The following is an 18,887-nucleotide window of genomic DNA, read 5'->3' on the forward strand; positions in this document are numbered from 1 at the left end:
TGACGGGTGGCCTCGCCCTCCGCATAGAAATGTCAGGCCGCCAGGATCCAACAGTGTCTCCTCTGTGGAGACAAGCTGCTGTTTAAATATTTGAATGATAGAAAAACTTTATATGCAATATGCAGTGCTCCCCAAAAATACAAAAACAAATACAAAAAAATTATAATTCATACCATAACTAATACCAAATTACAAAAATGCTGTGCAAATCAATATGGGTGCATCAAATCAATACATTAATAGTCCACCCAACAAACAATGGCGTGAAAAAATAAATTGTGCACAGACGTCTTGTTATGGTGTGAATGATTTAGTTTTATATATATTAGGTTTGGGTAGCACTGTATGTTGCTTATTTGTACAATGGCCTTGGCCAAATATGGACAGTGACCATATTTGGGCAGTGATGTCACTGCTATGCCTGCCCCTTTGCTTATGTGCAGTGGTTGCTAGAGACACAGCAGGGCCTTAGGAACCCCTGACAGCAAAAAACTGTTGCATATAAAAGCGGCACTAATGCCGCTTCTCTATATGATGCTTAGCACCAAACTGGGGGGTAAATGACAAAAGTTGGGGCATTCATCCCCAAACAGCCAAAATTCAGTTCCATCCTATGTTCAGGCTGAGCTGTCTGCTCATCTCTTAGCAATAAGCTAAGGTTCAGGTCATTGACCAAATATGGCCATGTGGTTTACTGGCTGCAGCTCATTGGACCAGCAGACTGTTATCATGTGACAGCTTCCTGTGGGTTTGGCCTAAACCTTAGCTCATTACTATTTACCAGAACTCTCTGGTGAAGGGATTTAATGTCACCTGGAAAGGCTGTCACCCAAAAAATCCTTGTTATGTCTTGCATTTTGCCATTTTATTCTTTATATACTATTTTGTTTCCCTTTTTTATGCAGTTAGGAAACCAGAAGGAGCTAAAAGGACAGTATCTGTTACTATTTGCTTCAGGTAGGTGCAATCAGAAATGTTGTTTAGTTATGTAAACATGAACAGCCAGTTGGCTGACTGGAGCATAAAAATAACTAGAATTAATGGGTCAGTCTGTTCTGAACAGATATTACAGCCACCCTATCTTCTGCACTGTTCTCTCCAGGTCTTTTGTGCCCCAGGGCTGTTTTCAGTAGCAGCCTGGCACAGATTCTTTCCCACCTTCTTGGGCTAGGGTGGCTCCTTTGTGTGCCCAAGGCCATGACACAGAATTTCAGTATGGAGCGTGGTAGAGATCAGTGAACAAGAGTCCACACCATTGTGTTAGTAAAGAAGTTATGCCAAATAAATAAATATGTAAAAAATGTATTAAAACAACAAAATTACAAACATGAATAATTGTAAGGGTCTTTTTAACCTTTGCATGTATAGAGCAACCATACAGAAGCCGCCTGATATGATTGGTCCTCTATTCTCTGCCATGACTCTGTAAACTGTTTGGTCCCCACTGACAACACCTGGGTATATCTTAGCATGCTGTAGGGACCTAGGTTAGTTAATGATTAGTATAATACCACAACAGTAATAGCAAACAGGAAATTGGCCACAAGCTGTTTGATGGTGAATAAGGTAAATCAATTAATGCAGGGCAAGCAAAATGCAATAATAGAATAATGAACAAGGCAATGGAAACTTTAGATTAACTGATGGGACAATTAGCCTTACCTACAGTGATTGACTTATGCCCCAATAAGGCTAACCCCCATTAGACAAGTATACACAACATTGGTAAGAACAGCATCAACCATGAAAACATGCATGGCACAAAGAACAGTCTCACTGTAAGGCCGCGTACACACGGGCGGACTGTTCGCCCAACTTTGTTCGTCAAACAGTTTGACAAACAGTCCGCTCAAAATTTGCATGAGCGGACTTGACTACACACGATGAACAAACAGTCCGCTTAAACCGTGCGCGATGACGTGAACGGCATGTACGACGGGACTAGAAAAACGACGTCCTATACACTGCAATGCAACCTTCGGCGTGTAAATCCTTTCTGAGTATGCGCGGAACTTAGTTTGACGAACAAGCCTACACACGAGTGGACTGTCCGCTCAAACCAAGTTTCAGCAGACAGTTTTACGGGATTTCCGAAAAACTTTGTTCGTCAGACTGTCCGCTGAAACTGTCCGCTGAAGCCCACACACGAGCGGACTGTCCGCTGAAACACTGTTCAGCGGACAAAGTTGGGCGAACAGTCCGCCCGTGTGTACGCGGCCTTACTCTTGGCATGAGCTATTAAAAAAGTGTCCCCGATGCACTCTGCACATACACCCCTAGGAATGGGTGTAAAATACCTGGCACCTTAATTAGCAATTTAAGCTGGCTAAAGTTAGGGACCGTCCATATGGTGGTGCACAGGAAGATGTCCCTTTAAGACTGTAAACAAGGAATGGCTGATAGGCTGTAATGTAATGGGCAGTCTCTGTTAGCATGAACTATGGGCAGTAAGATATTTGCCTGAATTGTTCCTCAAGTTATAGTATGCAGCAAACTTGTTCCCAACAAAGGCTGTCTGTGACTCAGTCTTCAGCCTCCCTGGAAGCAGCACACAGCTATGGTCTCTAAAGGCTCTTTCCTAGAGCAGGCAGACAGCAGCATGTCTGCACAGTCTGGTTTCCCCACACTGTCTGCCACATTCTCTGGTATTTGCACAGGCAGGAAAATGTTGTGCTCTTCTCTATATCTTGACAAGGAATTGTGTACTTTAGAGTCTGCAGCTCTAAGCTTCTATTGTACAGCAGTCCTTTAAGACTGCATTTCCCATGATTTTACTCCAGTCTTCCTTCGATTGCTCTGGGTTCATTGCTTACAGGAAAGAGGGGGACAGGAATGAGCTGGGGATTGGAGTTGCTCCAATGCTCACACAGCAGGGAAGCTTGGAATGAAAGGAACACAGCTCACAAACAGAAGCTCCCACGGCCGCTCTGTAAACACAGCAGTGCTGAGGAGAGAAGAGAGAGCAGGTACAGACACACACATGGCCTATTCCTCTCTTTGGTCCACAGTGACGGGATGGAGAGAGGAGTAAAAGAGAGCTGCACACAGCTGACAGAAAACTCACGTTACAAGTGTATTAGGGCATAATGTGTTTAGACAGCAAGTTTATTTTCTTAACACACAAAAAGGCAGTTGCAATCCTCTCGTCCCTTTGATACCTTTTCTCCTTCCATCCAAGAAGTGCTTAGGCCAGAGCAGCCAATCACCATACCTAAATGTAACACTAACCCCCGAAGGAGCTGCTGGTTATTTTTGGGCTTACCATTACCTTCCGCTTCTTCTCGTGGCATGTCTAGGGGATGTCCCGTGGTAGGTGACCCAGTAACTTGAGACTGACTGTCAGAGAAATGCCCGTAACCGACAGGCCACTGGGCGCTCTGCGGTGCGCCAGTGTGAGCTGGTGCGCGCTGGCACTCGCGGGCTGGTGTGTGGGCGCGCGCTTGTGCGAGTGTGCATGCGCTGTGCCGGCGCGCGCGTGCACCAGTTCCCATCAGCTCGTGCGCACGCATGACGCTTGGCGCCAAACGGCCTATTTAGGTGTCCCCCGCAGTGTGCTCGGTGCTGTCCGATCTGCAGCTCCCAGTATCTTAGTACCCGTGATCTTGCTTGGAATTCCGGACCTCCTGTTTACCCGGCTTTCCCCTTGGATCGTCCTGCTTGCTGCCTGCCCTTGACCTCGGCCTGTCTGTGACCCCGAATCTGCCTGCTCCTCTGTACTGTGCTGCCCGCCTGTTGCCAACACTGCTTGTGACCCGGACTTTGAACTTGCCTTTCCCTTTGCTCTGCACCACCCGCCTGCTGCCAACCATGCCTGTGACCGGACCTGCTTTACCAACTCCTGCTCTGCATCTGCTGCCTACATCCAGCTGTCTGGAGACTACCTATCCATCTGCACCAGACCATTGGACCTCTTCTACTGCATCCAACCCACCAGGCTCTCATACCCATCTGCGCTCCCGTGTCTCCTGTCCATACTACCAGGGACGTGAACGAGACCCGTAAGGGAGAACCTCCCCTGTTATCTTGGGCTCACCTGTCAGGTACATAAAGTCTGACACTGACAATAGATCCAGTTGAATGAATTTTATTTGCAAACTTCCACCACTGAACAGTCTTTTAACTTGGGGTCAGAGGGTTGGAAAGGAAAGTTCAGGTACTCTCAATGTCAAAGGCAAAAACGTTAAAGAGTTTGCTTACTTTGGCTGCATCCAGAGAATAGCCATTCACAGCTGGATGAACACTCAGGTTGGACAGTCCCTCACAAGGCCTAGCAGCCAACAAGGTGCTTATTCAGGAACAAAGTCTCTATCACCGACGTTGTTGCAGAACACGCAGGAAACTAAACTGTAGAACACATGTAGGATACCTGGATCTTTCAGCCAGCTTGGCGATATCCACAAGACCGGATTCTCTCGGTTACTTCAGCCCTTCCAGGCTCTTGTTAAGAAAATCAAACTCACACATGGTAATCTTCTAAAGAGTCCTCCCCTGGAATGCTCGAAGTTCAATGGGTCTCTTCCGAACTGGAGACGGCACCCAACCACCTTAGAATCCTTCTTTAGTTTCTCTGCCTCGGGCTAGCCAGCTCCAAGCATCAGCATTGGGTGGATCTGCACCCCAGGCCTTAGCCTTCCTGGGGGCTGGTCAGGAGGACCAGGACCAAGTATTCAACACTTCATACTGGACCGGAACCCCCGAACCACGTGATGTCCATGTCTTAAATACCCTCCCCCAGAGGGCACAGCGAGAGGGCCACTCCCACTAACCTGACTACGAAAGAGAGTAACTTAAGCACCTGACCAGACCATAGTTCCATGCCTGCCACCAGAGACAGCATCCCTTGTGGCCAGGCTGAACATCTCACAGCCCAGTCAGACTGACACAGAAGTCAAATTTAGGGAAATAGACCCAAACCAAACTGTAGTTTGGGTAAAGTTAAGTTTTGAAAAGCACATAGCTCATGCTCTTCAGGAGCCCGGCGCTACATAAACAATGTCAGAAACATTTATCTCATGTGCACGAGGCTCTGGAGTTTAGTTGCAGATGAAAAGCACAGGTGCACTATCCAGCCCCGCTGACAGTAGCCTATTAAACTCTATGAGAGGCTGACACCTGCTGTGGCTGGATGGGGCTTGATGGTGCACCCTGTTGGTACTATTGTTTAGGGCAGTATGCACCCAGGGATGAATGCCTGGAACACAGACTCCAATCTGGGCATTCATCCCTGTGCACATACTGCCTTAAATGTAATTTAGTAAACATAGGCATTTACCAATGTATGTACCTGAGGTGAAGGCTGTTTAAGAGACCAGCGAAGTGAGCTAGGGGAAACATGGTGGGGAGGATTCACAGGGAGGGAGGTGCAGCTACTGGATAGCTTCCAACTGACACACAATACCAGCTGCTTTTGCACACCATGAGTGTGTGCAAAATCCCAGCTGCTGTCAAAATATGATATACCTTGATAATGACAAATGGGTTGAACCTACATTTAAAGCTGGGGAGAACTAAGATGTACTGCTTTAATTATTGCAAAAAAAAAAATTGTAAGCAAACAAGCTGGGGATCCTGTGATGCCGCGTACACACGATTGGAATATTGGCCAGAAAAAGACCAATGAGAGCTTTTCATCAGAAAATGTGACTGTGTGTATGCTCCATCGGAATTTAGCTGTCCGAATTTCCACCTGTCAAAAATTTATAGCATGTTCTCAATTTTCCAGATGGAAAAACTTTCTATCGGAAATTCTGATCGTGTGTATGCAATTTTGACCCGCCAAAAATCACTCATGCTTAGATTCAACTACGAGACAGAAGCTATTGGCTACCTGCTATTGAACTTCCTTTTTCTAGTCCCATAATATGTGCTGTACGTCACCGCGTTATAAACGATTAGAATTTGGTGTGACCATGTGTAGGCAAGACAGCTTGAGCCGAATTCAGTCGGGAAAACCATCAGAGCTTTTTCCGACGAGAATTCCGATCGTGTGTACGCGGCATGAGACATTACTGACCAAACTTGGTCATTACCTCATGTGATCAATGATCTCAGCTATAATCTGCAAGCAGATCCCAATAATCAATGAGTTAAATGGATCACACACTCGTTTCCAGACTCAGAGTCCTCAAAAGCTCAATGGGGCATCCAACCATAAATGATAAGAAAGAGAGGATCTAAGTGCTCACTGTATGATTATAAAATGTATTTATGCCCACACATGGACGACTCACATTTAAAATTATTGTTACAGGCATAAAACACAGACATGTGTCTGTCTTAGTTCTGAAGGGCAGCAGCGGGTGACATCATATACAGCTCTCCCCCATATGTGTTACGTTCCAGTGAACTGGCGGGGCTACGGCATCACCCATCATTCTATTTATAAAGAGCCGCTGTTATGGCAACAACTGATTCCAAACACAGCGGAGCAGGGCTAGGACGTCATCCGTCAGCCTAATCGAAATGCGCCGCTGTTATGGCAACGGCCGACGCCAAACAAAGCGGCATGAGAATACAGCTCTACGGCCAGTATAAAACGTTTCTATAAAAAGGGAGGGAGGTGCAGCTACTGGATAGCTTCCAACTGACACACAATACCAGCTGCTTTTGCACACCATGAGTGTGTGCAAAATCCCGTCTGCTGTCAAAATATGATATACCTCGATAATGACAAATGGGTTGAACCTACATTTGAAGCAGGGGGAGAACTAAGATGTACTGCTTTAATTATTACAAAAAAAAATTGTAAACAAACAAGCTGGGGATCCTACGAGCCATCACTGACCAAACTTGGTCATTAAAGTGGAAGTAAACCCATCGATTTAAACAGTTAAAAAAAAGGCATGCCGGGAATGCTAACTGCACATTGGTTGTGCTCTCAGCCAAACTATCAAACCATCCAATGGCTGGTGTCATAACGAATCACATGTGCAGCACCATAGCAGTTGAAGATTAAACAGAGGCAAAGATGGCAGCTTCCTTGGCTGGAAACGATAGGGGAGTTTACTTCCACTTTAACTCATGTGATCAATGATCTCAGCTATAATCCTCAGCACATTTGTTTACATGCACAGGTTAGCCAGGGATCAGCAATTTGCAAAAACATCATCAGGCAAGGGGTCATTTTGTAGGCAGGTCAACATCTTGGTTGGTGGGTCATCGTGATTGACGTGTATCTACATCACTGGATGAAGTGATTGATGTTGAGTTTTTGTCGAGGGACGTATTTTTTTCTAACAAAAGATTTAATGGTATCGGTATTTTTATTTAACTTTTCTTTTGTAAATGAGTAACAAGGTGTAATACATACCACATATCTGTTCACATAGAAAGAGAGGAGCAAGAGAGGATGCATATATAGGATCACATTTATTCTAAATTAAACTTCCAGATTCCCATAAGTTCGCCCTGCAGACCCACACATCATTTTGGGGGAGAAGATGTGGGAATGAGGTTCTGTCCACTTAACATTAGGGACAATGTGCCTTGTACAGGGGAGGGAAGCTTTGCCACTTTACCCTACACAATACTCTCCAAATGTTGAAGGCATGTGGTTCAGGAAGGGAGAGGGGCACATGCACATTGCCCACCCTCCCTTTTCTGGCAAATCAGACTGCATGCCTGGATAAGGGGGTCAGACAAACAGTAATAAAAATCGAATACAGGAAGAGGCGTGGTTTTGCAATGTCAGTGAAAGGATGCTGATAAACTGGGCTCCACTCCTATGCAGCAATCAGGTCTTATAGCTTCCCAACAATCCCACACATTATGCCAAAAGGAGGTAAAAAACTCCAGGGTATAGCACAGAGGTTCTACGGATCCATGGTGGCTGACTACTTCAACCCCTGCACTCAGCACTGCATATCACAAGCCTGGACATGTTGCTTGCTCTTCCACCATCAGCTCCTGCAGCCTCTCAAATGCTCAAGCCTTTCCTGTCTATCACTTGAGAGGATCCCTGTGACCAGTTTCCATGCAACCAGAGAAAGAAAGCTGCACAATTATCTTCTCATTTGGGACAATGTATAGACACAGACACAAGCCTAGAGAGGCAGCTGAACAGCAGCTATGCTAGCATATCCTGAGTCCAGACCATTCTTTGGTACATGCACTACCAAACAAGATTTATTATGCAGAGATTAGAGATGAGCTGAAGAAGTCTGGGTGGCTATGCATAAATTAACATTTTGAGTGAACACACTTACATCGGGACACTCCTTTATGGAAACCAGACAAGCCAGGCTTGAGGATGTTGTTGATACATACAGGCAACAGCTTCTTTCTCTTCAACTACATCTATCTATATATTCTAACTACATCAGGATGACATGGAGAACAGGAGCAGAATAAATAACCTAAAACTCTGCGGCATCCATGAGGCCACTACAATGGATTATAAAAAGCAGAGAGTGAAATCAGCGCAAAAATACATATGTAAAATAAATAATATACAACAACCCCCCACGTATGCAACCTGAAAACTGAAAAGAATCTTCACAAAAATTCCAAAATAGCAAATGTTATATCAGGGAATGCGTGGAAACAAACAGAAACAGTCCAGAATATTGATGAAACAGCAAATCCCAGAATTATTTCGAAACGTATTGAGAGTATGTCCCGAGAATTAATAGACAACTGCTTCCAGAAAACCTTCACCAATAATGAAAAAATCCACAATAGGTGACAGTCCCTCCACCTCCGGTCTTATTTTATACTCTCACCTCAAAGCATGGACTTCTTAACTAACAGGTAGTCATGCAAGCAGATCCCAATAATCAATGAGTTAAATGGATCACACACTCGTTCCCAGACTCCGAGTCCTCAGAAGCTCAATACAGGCACCAAACCATAAATGATAAAGAGAGGATCTAAGTGGTCACTGTATGATTACAAAATGCATTTATGTCCACACATAGACTACTCACATTTAAAACGATTGTTACAGGCATAAAATACAGACATGTGTCTGTCTTAGTTATGAAGGGCAGCAGCGGGTGACGTCATACACAGCTCTCCCCCACACGTGTCACCCGTAATTCTATTTATAAAGAGCCGCTGTTATGGCAACAACCGATTCTAAACACGGTGGGGCAGGGCTACGACATCATCTATCAGCCTAATCAAAATGTGCCGCTGTTATGGCAACGGCCGATGTCAAACAAAGCGGCATGAGAATACAGCTCTACGGTCAGTATAAAAAGTTTCTATAAAAAGCTTTTAGACCTTCATCTAATATAAGCTTTATGATCAATACTTCCCATGTATTACTACATCGTAGTATAGATACAGATCGTAGAGGCCAAGGTGTTAACACCTGAAGGGTTAAATGTCGACTTTGACCTTAACTGCTTCATCTCTGATAAATAAATTCCCCCTTTTTTTGTTTCTGTTTTTGATTATCAATTTTTAAAAATAATTTATTACACATAAATTCTGATGTAATTTGAATGGACTCTAAATGTATATTTTTATTGGACATTTTCTTTTAATAATATACATTTTGCATATATATCTTTTATCGTTTCTGATTGTATTTTCCTTGTATTGGTGATGTTTTGACTGCCAAAGGTTTGCGAAGGTAAGCATCGGGTGATGGAATGTTGAATTTATAATGGAACTGAGTAATTGTGTGGTTGTGATATTATCACCCACATGAGGGCAGTGTTCCAATTTTACTGGTTCTATTTGTTTTTAGTTTTTATATATTTTCTGTTTAATCATTTGTTATGTAGTAATACATGGGGTTTATATTAGATGAAGGTCTAAAAACTTTTTATAGAAACTTTTTATACTGGCCGTAGAATTGTATTCTCATGCCACTTTGTTGCCATAACAGTGGCGCATTTAGATTAGGCTGACGGGTGATGTCATAGCCCTGCCCCTCTGTGTTTGGAATCGGTTGTTGCCATAACAGCGGCTCTTTATAAATAGAATGATGGTGACGCTGTAGCTCCTCACCGCTGAGGAAGTTCATTGGAACATAACACATATTCAGGAGAACTGCGTAAGACGTCACCCGCTGCTGCCCTTCAGAACTAAGACAGACACATATCTGTGTTTTATGCCTGTAACAATTGTTTTAAATGTGAGTAGTCCATATGTGGACATACATACATTTTATAATCATACAGTGAGCACCTAGATCCTCTCTTTCTTATCATTTATGGTTTGATGCTCGTATTGAGCTTCTGAGGAGTCTGGAAATGAGTGTGTGATCCATTTAACCCATTGATTATTGGGATCTGCTTGCATGACTACCTGTTAGTTCAAGAGTTCATGCTTTGAGGTGAGAGTAGAAAATAAGGCCGGAGGTGGAGGGACTGTCACCTATTGTGGATTTTTTCATCACTGATGAAGGTTTTCTGGGACCTGTTGTCCATTAATTTTCAAGACTTACTCTCAATACGTTACTAAATAATTAATTCTGGGATTTGCTGTTTCATCAATATCCTGGACTGTTTCTGTTTGCGCTGCACTTATAGCCTGATATAACACTACAAGGGGTTATCCGAAAACCTCTGTGACATTTATCATTAACTCATTCATGGGCAGAGAACACACAGCAGAGCTGAAATTTCATAGAGTAGACAGGATCCCTGCTATGCACTCCTCGATGACAACAGACCAAGGGATACCCTCTGCAGAATACACTTCTACATAGTCAAGGAAGAGATATTGTGTAAAGCTTGGTAATACGGTCCCATTAACTTTGATAGAGCATCAATTCAAGTCTTACTGGATATATCAAGGCACACATTACAAATGCAAAGATACCTCAAATGACTACAGGACAGAATTCAAGCAGCTGGTGCAGAATACCGATGAGGATTCCCTCTCCACCATCAGACACAAAAAGAAAGCCATTCTTTCCCACTACACCTTCCTTCTCAACTTCTGGTCCTCTTCTCTTTCCTGGACATCCCAGTTGTACAGTTAGCAGATTCAACCCCACTGGAACTGCACCAGGCCTTGCCTCCTTGACCACAGAGGGCAAGAGCAGATTCTACCCACCACACTATGCGAAGAAGAACCAAACCTGATCCCATTTCCAGGGAACTATGAGTAACTATATTAACCAGTTGTATTTTCCCCACTCGCCCGGGTTGAACCCATTGCTAGGACAGGCATTTGGTACATGAGTCTTGCTGGACTGGGTCAATCTTCTATACTGATCCTTATGACTACTATGTTTGTGTTCAGCCAGTTGCATTCTGTCCTCTTGTTAGGGTGGATAATGGTGAAACATGCAAATATTTATCCTGCTAATGGACATTTGTCACCTACCTGGTTGAGGCCGAGCTGATGAGAGGGCTTCCCCTTACATCTCTTGTCCTGTTTCTCGTGGAGGTGATGACAGGATGTAACAGGGCACAGGTGCCTTATAGGAGACCCTGGCTGGAAGAACCTTGCAGCAGGTGCCGAGCAGCAGGGGGACTAATGAGTTGGCTGATGCAAAGAAATGGCAGCAGCTGCAGAACTGCAGGCAGCAAGCAGGTTGGCCAGCAGGGCAATGAAGAATAATCTATCCAATGTGGAGGCACTGTAGCAAAATAGGAGGAAGCAAGCAGGTTTGAAAGTAGACGGATGCAGAATCTCTGGTTGTCAGGCAGGCAAGAGTCAGTATTAGCCGGGAAGCAAAGCAGAGTCAGAGCCAGGCTGGGGTCGATATTGAGTGAGCAGAGAAGGTACCAAAACAGAAGGCAGGGTCAGGTCACAAGCCAGAATCAGCAACAGAGTATAGGGAAAAAGACACTTCAAAACAAGCCAAGTAGTACTGGATCAGGTCACAAACAGTAGTAGCGGACGACCATTCAGCAATCCTATGGTCTCTGGAGCCACTTTAATAGGCGAGTGAGTGCCAAGTATTCACCCACGCTCACATTAATGCACATGTGTCCAGACACTAGCGCAAGTTAGGGCACGTCAAGTTGTTTCTTGAGAATTATTATGAGCACACCCTCAAGTTAGGAAATGCCTAGTTGTTGTTCAAGAATTATTATGAGCATGTACACATTTTTGCGCACGTCTTCTTGCATGACCGTGCATACGATTTCCCTGACAACACTATTCAGAACATTGTTGTCAAACAATTGAATGAATAAGCTATTGTGCTGACTAGACTCCAACCATCTTTTAACAAGGAACATAAGAGGGCCAGGAGAGTGGTAGGGAACACCAGGTGGAATGGATGCAGCTCCTCTCACAGTAGGTCTTGAAACATAAATAAAAGAAACAGGGCACCTCCATCTAGGTGTAGCAATTTATTAAAAAGAATAGAAGACAATAAAAATGCACTCACTAGTTAATAGTGGATCAAGGCTTGTCATAAATCTATATAGACCATTGTAGAATCACTGTTAGGCTGCAGAGCTCTGCAGGCAAGTGTGGGCTGAATCAAAGGTCTTGGTGGAAGTATAGCTGTCAGGCTTCAGGCTAGAACATAGGTAACAGCAGCTTCCAGGTGTAGCAAGATGGCTCCAGCTCCAAGCAGCACCTCTCTCCACTGAGTGATGACAGGAAGTGAAGGGAGCGTGGCAACATGTTTCAGGGCAACAGGACTACCCCTTTATCAAACCATAGGAAGATAATGGGGCGGTCATGTTGCCCTGAAAGCAAGCCACAGAGAGCCTGAGCCGGTCAGTCTCACTCTCTCCACATTCCCAAACTCCAGTGAGCGAGGGGGGGGGGGGCAGAGCAGAGAGCTCTGAGAGCTGGCCAATCGGTGGGGCTTGATCTCTCACTTCTCAGTCTTAGAGCTGGTAAGGGGACAGATGCAGCATCGGATCGATGCTGCATCTACCTAGGTAAATATGATTCTGAAAAAAAAAACGTCTTTTTTAATTAGTTTATTTAATCATTCAGACAGAACTCCAATTCTTGGAAAAATGCCTAACTTCACTTCAAACCTTTGCTGGGGGGCCCTTAATTGTGAGAGATGACTTAAATTAAGCCTTTCTAATAGGTACCTACAACTCTACTACTACTTACCTCTTACTTGTACCTCTGTAGGATTAAGAAAGCTCCATGTTCTCTATGCCTTGTGGATATTTGGCGTGTCAACCACTCAGGCTAGATAGATTACACATTTTACTCAGTACCGCATGATTCATACTCAAGGATTTCTTAATTTCACAAGCACTCTTACCCCAAGTGATGAAAACCACATTAGAACCCTCTACAGTCTCAGACCATGCCCCGATTACCTTAGAAGTTAAGCTGCAGACCAGCCTCATAAACCCTGATAGTTAAAATATATTAATCTCTGGTGAAAGAAGGACCCCTTAAAAATGACCTCTCAGTTACTCTCTCTGTTTTGTAGACAATGACACCACTGATGTCTCCCTCACAATGATAATAAACTTTATATTATATAGCACCTTTAAATGTAGCTTCTCAAAGCGCTTTACAAAGAAAACACAAAAAATACACAGGATAAAATAAGCAAAAAAAGGGACAATTACATGAAAGCTTGTCTAAAGAAAGAAGTTTTTAGATTTGATTTTAATGAGTTTAGAGAAGATGACTCTGATTTATTTGAAAGTGAATTCCAGAGTTTTGGGTCATAGCAAGAGAAGACTGTCTCCCATTGAGTGTAGGTGAGTAGGGTGGACACACAAAAGACCAGAGATTGAGGAGCAGAGGTTATGGGGGGGGGGGGTAAGTTTATAAAAGTTTAGACAGATAATGGGGTACCAAGCCATGAAGAACCTTATAAGTGAGCAATATGATCTTAAAGTCTTTAAGTGCAGGTCCTCTTCCAAACTGAGTGATAGCTAGCATCATTGAATGGTTTTCCTGTGAGAAAATGCACACCCTGTGGCCATGGTATCCTGCAGCCTGGGCTTACATTTGAAAGCTCCTTAGACTGGCACTCACCTGACATGTGAATACCAGTTGAGTAAAGTGGAAAAATAGTACTGGACCCATAAGGTTATCTTATCGATATTGACTTCTTAATGTATTGCTGTTGATTTAAATAGTCTGGTTCCTAGGCTGAGCTTCTACACTCCAGAGAATCTTCAAAGTCTCTTTGGCTCATAGTGTAATGTAACAAAAATGGAAATTGAAGCGCCATACCACTGCTACTATTTTATTGCATCAAAAGTCAGGGGTAAAATCCAAGGAGTAACCAATGCATTTTAGGGTTTCAAAAATTCCCCCTTCACCAGGGCTTGATTGAAAACAGTGTGAATGGACTAGAAGTAAGGTGGACCTAGAATGGTATTTCTTCCAATTTGATTACAAACACAGAAATGGTCAGCAGGTGGTTTGGCAGTCTAATCAGCTGCTGACCTTTTAGCTGTGGTGTGGTTCAATTTCCATTTCTGTTAATGTGAGTGAAAGTTTATGCAGCACAAAGGACTGTCACAGGTGAAGATCTGAGCTGGGACCCCAGATTACCATGTGGCTGCAAAAAAGAATTTATTATAGGTACTCTGGGAGTGGTGGGGGAAGGTAGTGAGCAGTTCTCCTATACCTTACATATATGTTTTTGGATAAATGTAAGCTATATATACTGTTTGGACTTGGTATATTCTGCAACAGAATTTACTTTACTCAGATTCCTCAAGTCATATGATGCCACCATGTCAATCCTGGATGTTTCCATGTTGACGGGATTCACGCCAGATGTTGATGGACTTAATAAGGTAAGGAAGAACTTAAGACCTGGTGCTGTAAACTGGATAGCATGCAGTATCCTTCTTTAAACTATGTTGGGCCTTCAACTGTTAGGCAAATTTAATATAAATACACAATGTAGAATGTCTACTTGGAATATGGACACGTTTTTTTTTAATTCCTAGTTTAGCAAAAGTTAAAAATATCTCATGCCAAATTATCCTTTAGGCTGGGTTCACACTGCTGCGGGGGGAGATCCGGATGTGATTCGCACCGCAAATCACATTCGATCTCCGTAGCGATGCGAGTTCAGCCATACAGATAGTATGGCTGAACTCGCATCGCTCCCGCAGCAAACTCGCACGGGACCCGGCGGGACTGCCGGCGGGAGTCGTGCGATGCGGGAAAACGCCACGGATTTGCGGCGTTCCCGCATCGCAGCGGTGTGAACCCAGCCTTAAAGCTTATTTTAGCATTGTTTATTTTCTCTTGTTACTGGAATTTTCAAGGCAATAGACAGTATTGTAGGCATCCTGCTTAATTGTTTTGTATTTCTCTTCTGACTGTATGCTTAATGGAGGAAAAATAAAGAATTAAAAAAAAGAGTATATGTTATGATTAATACAGCCCTGTTTACCTGGGGATTTGTATAGTTACCATTCAGTATTTATGGTAGCCAAACCAGACTTTTCTTTCCCTTTAAGCCCTTGTACACATGGTTGGACATTCCGACAACCAAATCCGTCAGATTTTGTCCGTCGGATTTTGTCCGACGGATTTTGCCCGAAACTGTTGCATACACAATGTCGGAAAATCCGATCGTTCAGAACGTGATGATGTTATTTCGTTATGACGGGACTACGTTCAGGCTAGTAGCCAATAGCTTTGATGTAGGAATTTGATCTGAGCATGCGTGGCACTTTGTCCGATCGGAATTCTCTACACATGATCGGAGTATATCCGATCTGAGCATTTTGTCTGAAAATTTTACCAACAAGTTGGAAAACTTGGTCCGTCGGATACTCCGACAAAGCGGTCCGATCGCACACATTCCATCGGAATCTCCGACCGTGTGTACAAGGGCTAAGGGTTAGTCCACGCAAAGGTAATATTACAGTGTTTGAAGATGCTTTCAGTTATCTCGCTACCTCCACCGGTGTGGCTATCTTCGGGCGATCCCTGAAAACTCATCTATTCAGGGAAGCCTATCACGTCTCAAACTAATCTCCTACCACTTCCATCAACTCATTCTCGACAGTTATAAACTTCTGTACCGCCTGCCCCAACCTTTTAGATTGTAAGCTCTTCTGAGCAGGGCCCTCTTAATCCTCTTGTATTTAATTGTATTGTAACTGTATTGTCTCCCTTTTATATTGTAAAGCACTGTGTAAATTGCTGGCGCTATATAAATCCTGAATAATAATAATAATAATAATAACCCCCTGGACAGTCTCTCATATTTCTTTGAGAATTTATTGGTGAGATCTTTATGCTGAGTTCTTGGGTCTGCACACCTGCTGTGCCCATTATGAGGGGTTCAACTCTACCTGTTAGAGTTCATATTAATTTCATATCCTGGAGAATGTAAACGGTGGAGCTGGAATATGCAAAGGTATGTTGTAGATGGATCTCGGGGGAGATGACTCTCTGGAATATTGAATCAGAGAGGAAGTAAGCACTGCAGCCACTGCAGATCTTTTTTTTTAGAATTTTTACACCTACTGGTGGGTCCAATAAAAAAGGAAAAAAAAAATCTTAAAGTAGAATTGAGCTTTGGGTAATGAGATTAAACTTTATACCAAGTCACCTTGCATAGGCAGTATACTGCATGGCTAAGTATTTGTTTTATTAATTTTCATTCTTAATTGCAGCTAATGAATGGCGTGGATAAGTATATCTTCCGGTTTGAGATCAACAAGGAGATCACAGATAAAGGAACACTCATTATCTATCTAAACGGGGTGAGGAATGAGAAATGTACCCCAGTCCTAGGATAATTATCACTGAAAGATTACCAGTATTGATTTTATGAAAGATTTTTTTTTTTTTTTTTATGTTGCTTGGAAAATTATGTTTTTAAATATATGCTTTATATAATTTTTTAAATAAACTCTTTATTATAAATAAAGGACACTTGCTTTTAAAACCAAGATAGGCTTTCTAGTAAGAAAGCACAGCACCAACTTTGTGCTTTCTGGAATATGGTATTTATAAGACATGTGTAGTTAATTTCATTCCTAATTGAATTTGACAAATTTTCGCTTTTCGGAAATTGAGATGTATCCAAATTTCTGAATTACAACAGTACCAAATTTAAACAAATCCAAAATAATGAAAAAAATTCCTTTGAAATGTGAATTTGTATTGATGTGAATAGTTTTCAAATCAATTTAAAATAGTTTTTTGAAATCGAATAGTTTTCAGGTACGAATTTGAAAAGTTTTCGGGTTCGCATAGATTTTGATTTGTTTTCCAAAAAATAGAATAGAAAATAAACAAATAGAACAGAAAAAAATAGAATAGAAAAGAATAGAACATAAAATAAAAGAATAGAATATAATAAAGTAAAACAGAACAAAATAGAATAGAAAATAAAAGAATAGAATAGAATAAAAAAATGAATAGAATAAAATAGAAATAATACAACAATTCGAATTTCAAATAGAATACATTTGAATTTGAATTCATAAGAATAAAACAGGAAAGAAACAGAATAGAATTGACTATAATTGAATAGAAAAGAACAGAATAAAAAAAAAAAATAGAAAGAATATAGCCATTTCCCAAAATTCAAATAGAATCAATTGGAATTTGAGTAGAATACAAAAGAATAGATTAGAATAAAATAGAACATAACAGAATAGTATAGAAAAAAATCAATAGAATAGTAGAGATTATAACCATCTTCCGAAATTTGAATTTCAAATAGAATTAATTTGAATCTGAATAGAAAAGAATAGAATAGAATAAACAAATATAAAAATAATAGAATAAAAAAAAAAAAAAAAAAAAACAATAGAATAGGACCTTTTCCCAAATTGTTCTTCACTTTCCATTTTGTTAAATAATAAAAGATAATTGGATTGGCACTTCTATTTCTGAAAGCATTTTAAATTTACAGCATTTTTTCACAACTGCCTAAAACATTTGCACAGTACACACGCATATATATATATATATATATATATATATATATATATATATATATATATATAGATATATAGATATATATATATATATATATATAGATATATATAGATAGATAGATAGATATATATATAGATATATATATATATAGATATAGATATAGATATATATATAGATATATATGTGGCTTACCCCCTCTGTTCTGCTGTGACTGTAAAACTGCTCAAGCCCCATTGACACACATGGTTGCAGCATAAAAACCACTCACACCTGTTTAACTTAAGCATTAGTATGTCAGCACTTTATAACACGACAAAGGAAATAGGTCAAGCAACTAGTAATACATTAAATGGATTTAATAAAGTAATGCAGTTAAACAATACATAAATCAATGAAAAAGCAATCAAACAGGTTTAAAGATGCTGTACTGAACAAATGTGCACTGACCTATGAGCTAGCAATAAATGTAACATTAGCAATGTTAAACGAACCACAACTGGTACAAAACAAGGTTAAAGTATTGACATCAACTAATCCAAAAAAATTAAGATCTTTGTGTGAACACTGTGCATACAGCCCTGTGGGTGTATGTGTTTCTGCCAAAAGGGTACCCTTGGAGGTGACTGCATTATACCTGGTCACTAATTGTCCGCATTGGCTGGCTTTCAGTGGGGCCCTTCTGTGGGTGATGCACGTGTGGCTGTCCCTTTACAAGTGTGCAACAGATGGCTAGCGGGCTGCTAAACAAGGAAGTGGTCTCTATTGCATAAACTGTGTCAGTGTTGAGATAAGTACAGATAGTTCAGCTCACCCCTCCTGATACGCAGGTATCCAGTCCAACTCACTAGGCATTCTACTGTCCTATGAAGTCAGGTCTTCACAGCTCACTGTGGGGAATGAACAAGGGAGAGAATAGCACAGCCTGATATATATATATATATATCCCTAGATGCCATCAGGCTGGTTATGTGACTTTTCAGGTTCTCTTCATCTCTTCTCACTTGCAGTGAAGTACTGAATTATACAGAGCAGTGTGGACACTAGCACACTCAGCAGTACTGTACTGAGAGTGTAAGGTGCCATGGTGATGCCTGTTTAGGGGGTGGGTCAGTGGCAACCTG

General features: G+C 41.9%; 1 protein-coding gene across 1 annotated transcript in view; it reads left to right on the forward strand.

Moving 5' to 3' along the window:
* The window catches only part of LOC143961246 (complement C3-like), a 659,302-nt gene that overhangs the window by 575,726 nt on the left and 64,689 nt on the right, over positions 1-18,887 (forward strand). Inside the window, exons 33-35 of the mRNA XM_077470481.1 lie at positions 906-957; positions 14,561-14,648; positions 16,491-16,580. Coding sequence (XP_077326607.1) covers positions 906-957; positions 14,561-14,648; positions 16,491-16,580 — 230 coding nt within the window. The remainder of the gene's footprint in view (positions 1-905; positions 958-14,560; positions 14,649-16,490; positions 16,581-18,887) is intronic.

Source organism: Lithobates pipiens, unplaced genomic scaffold, assembly GCF_037356315.1.
Source record: "Lithobates pipiens isolate NorthernLeopardFrog02 unplaced genomic scaffold, aLitPip1_a1.2 Scaffold_8, whole genome shotgun sequence".
NCBI classification, from domain to species: domain Eukaryota; kingdom Metazoa; phylum Chordata; class Amphibia; order Anura; family Ranidae; genus Lithobates; species Lithobates pipiens.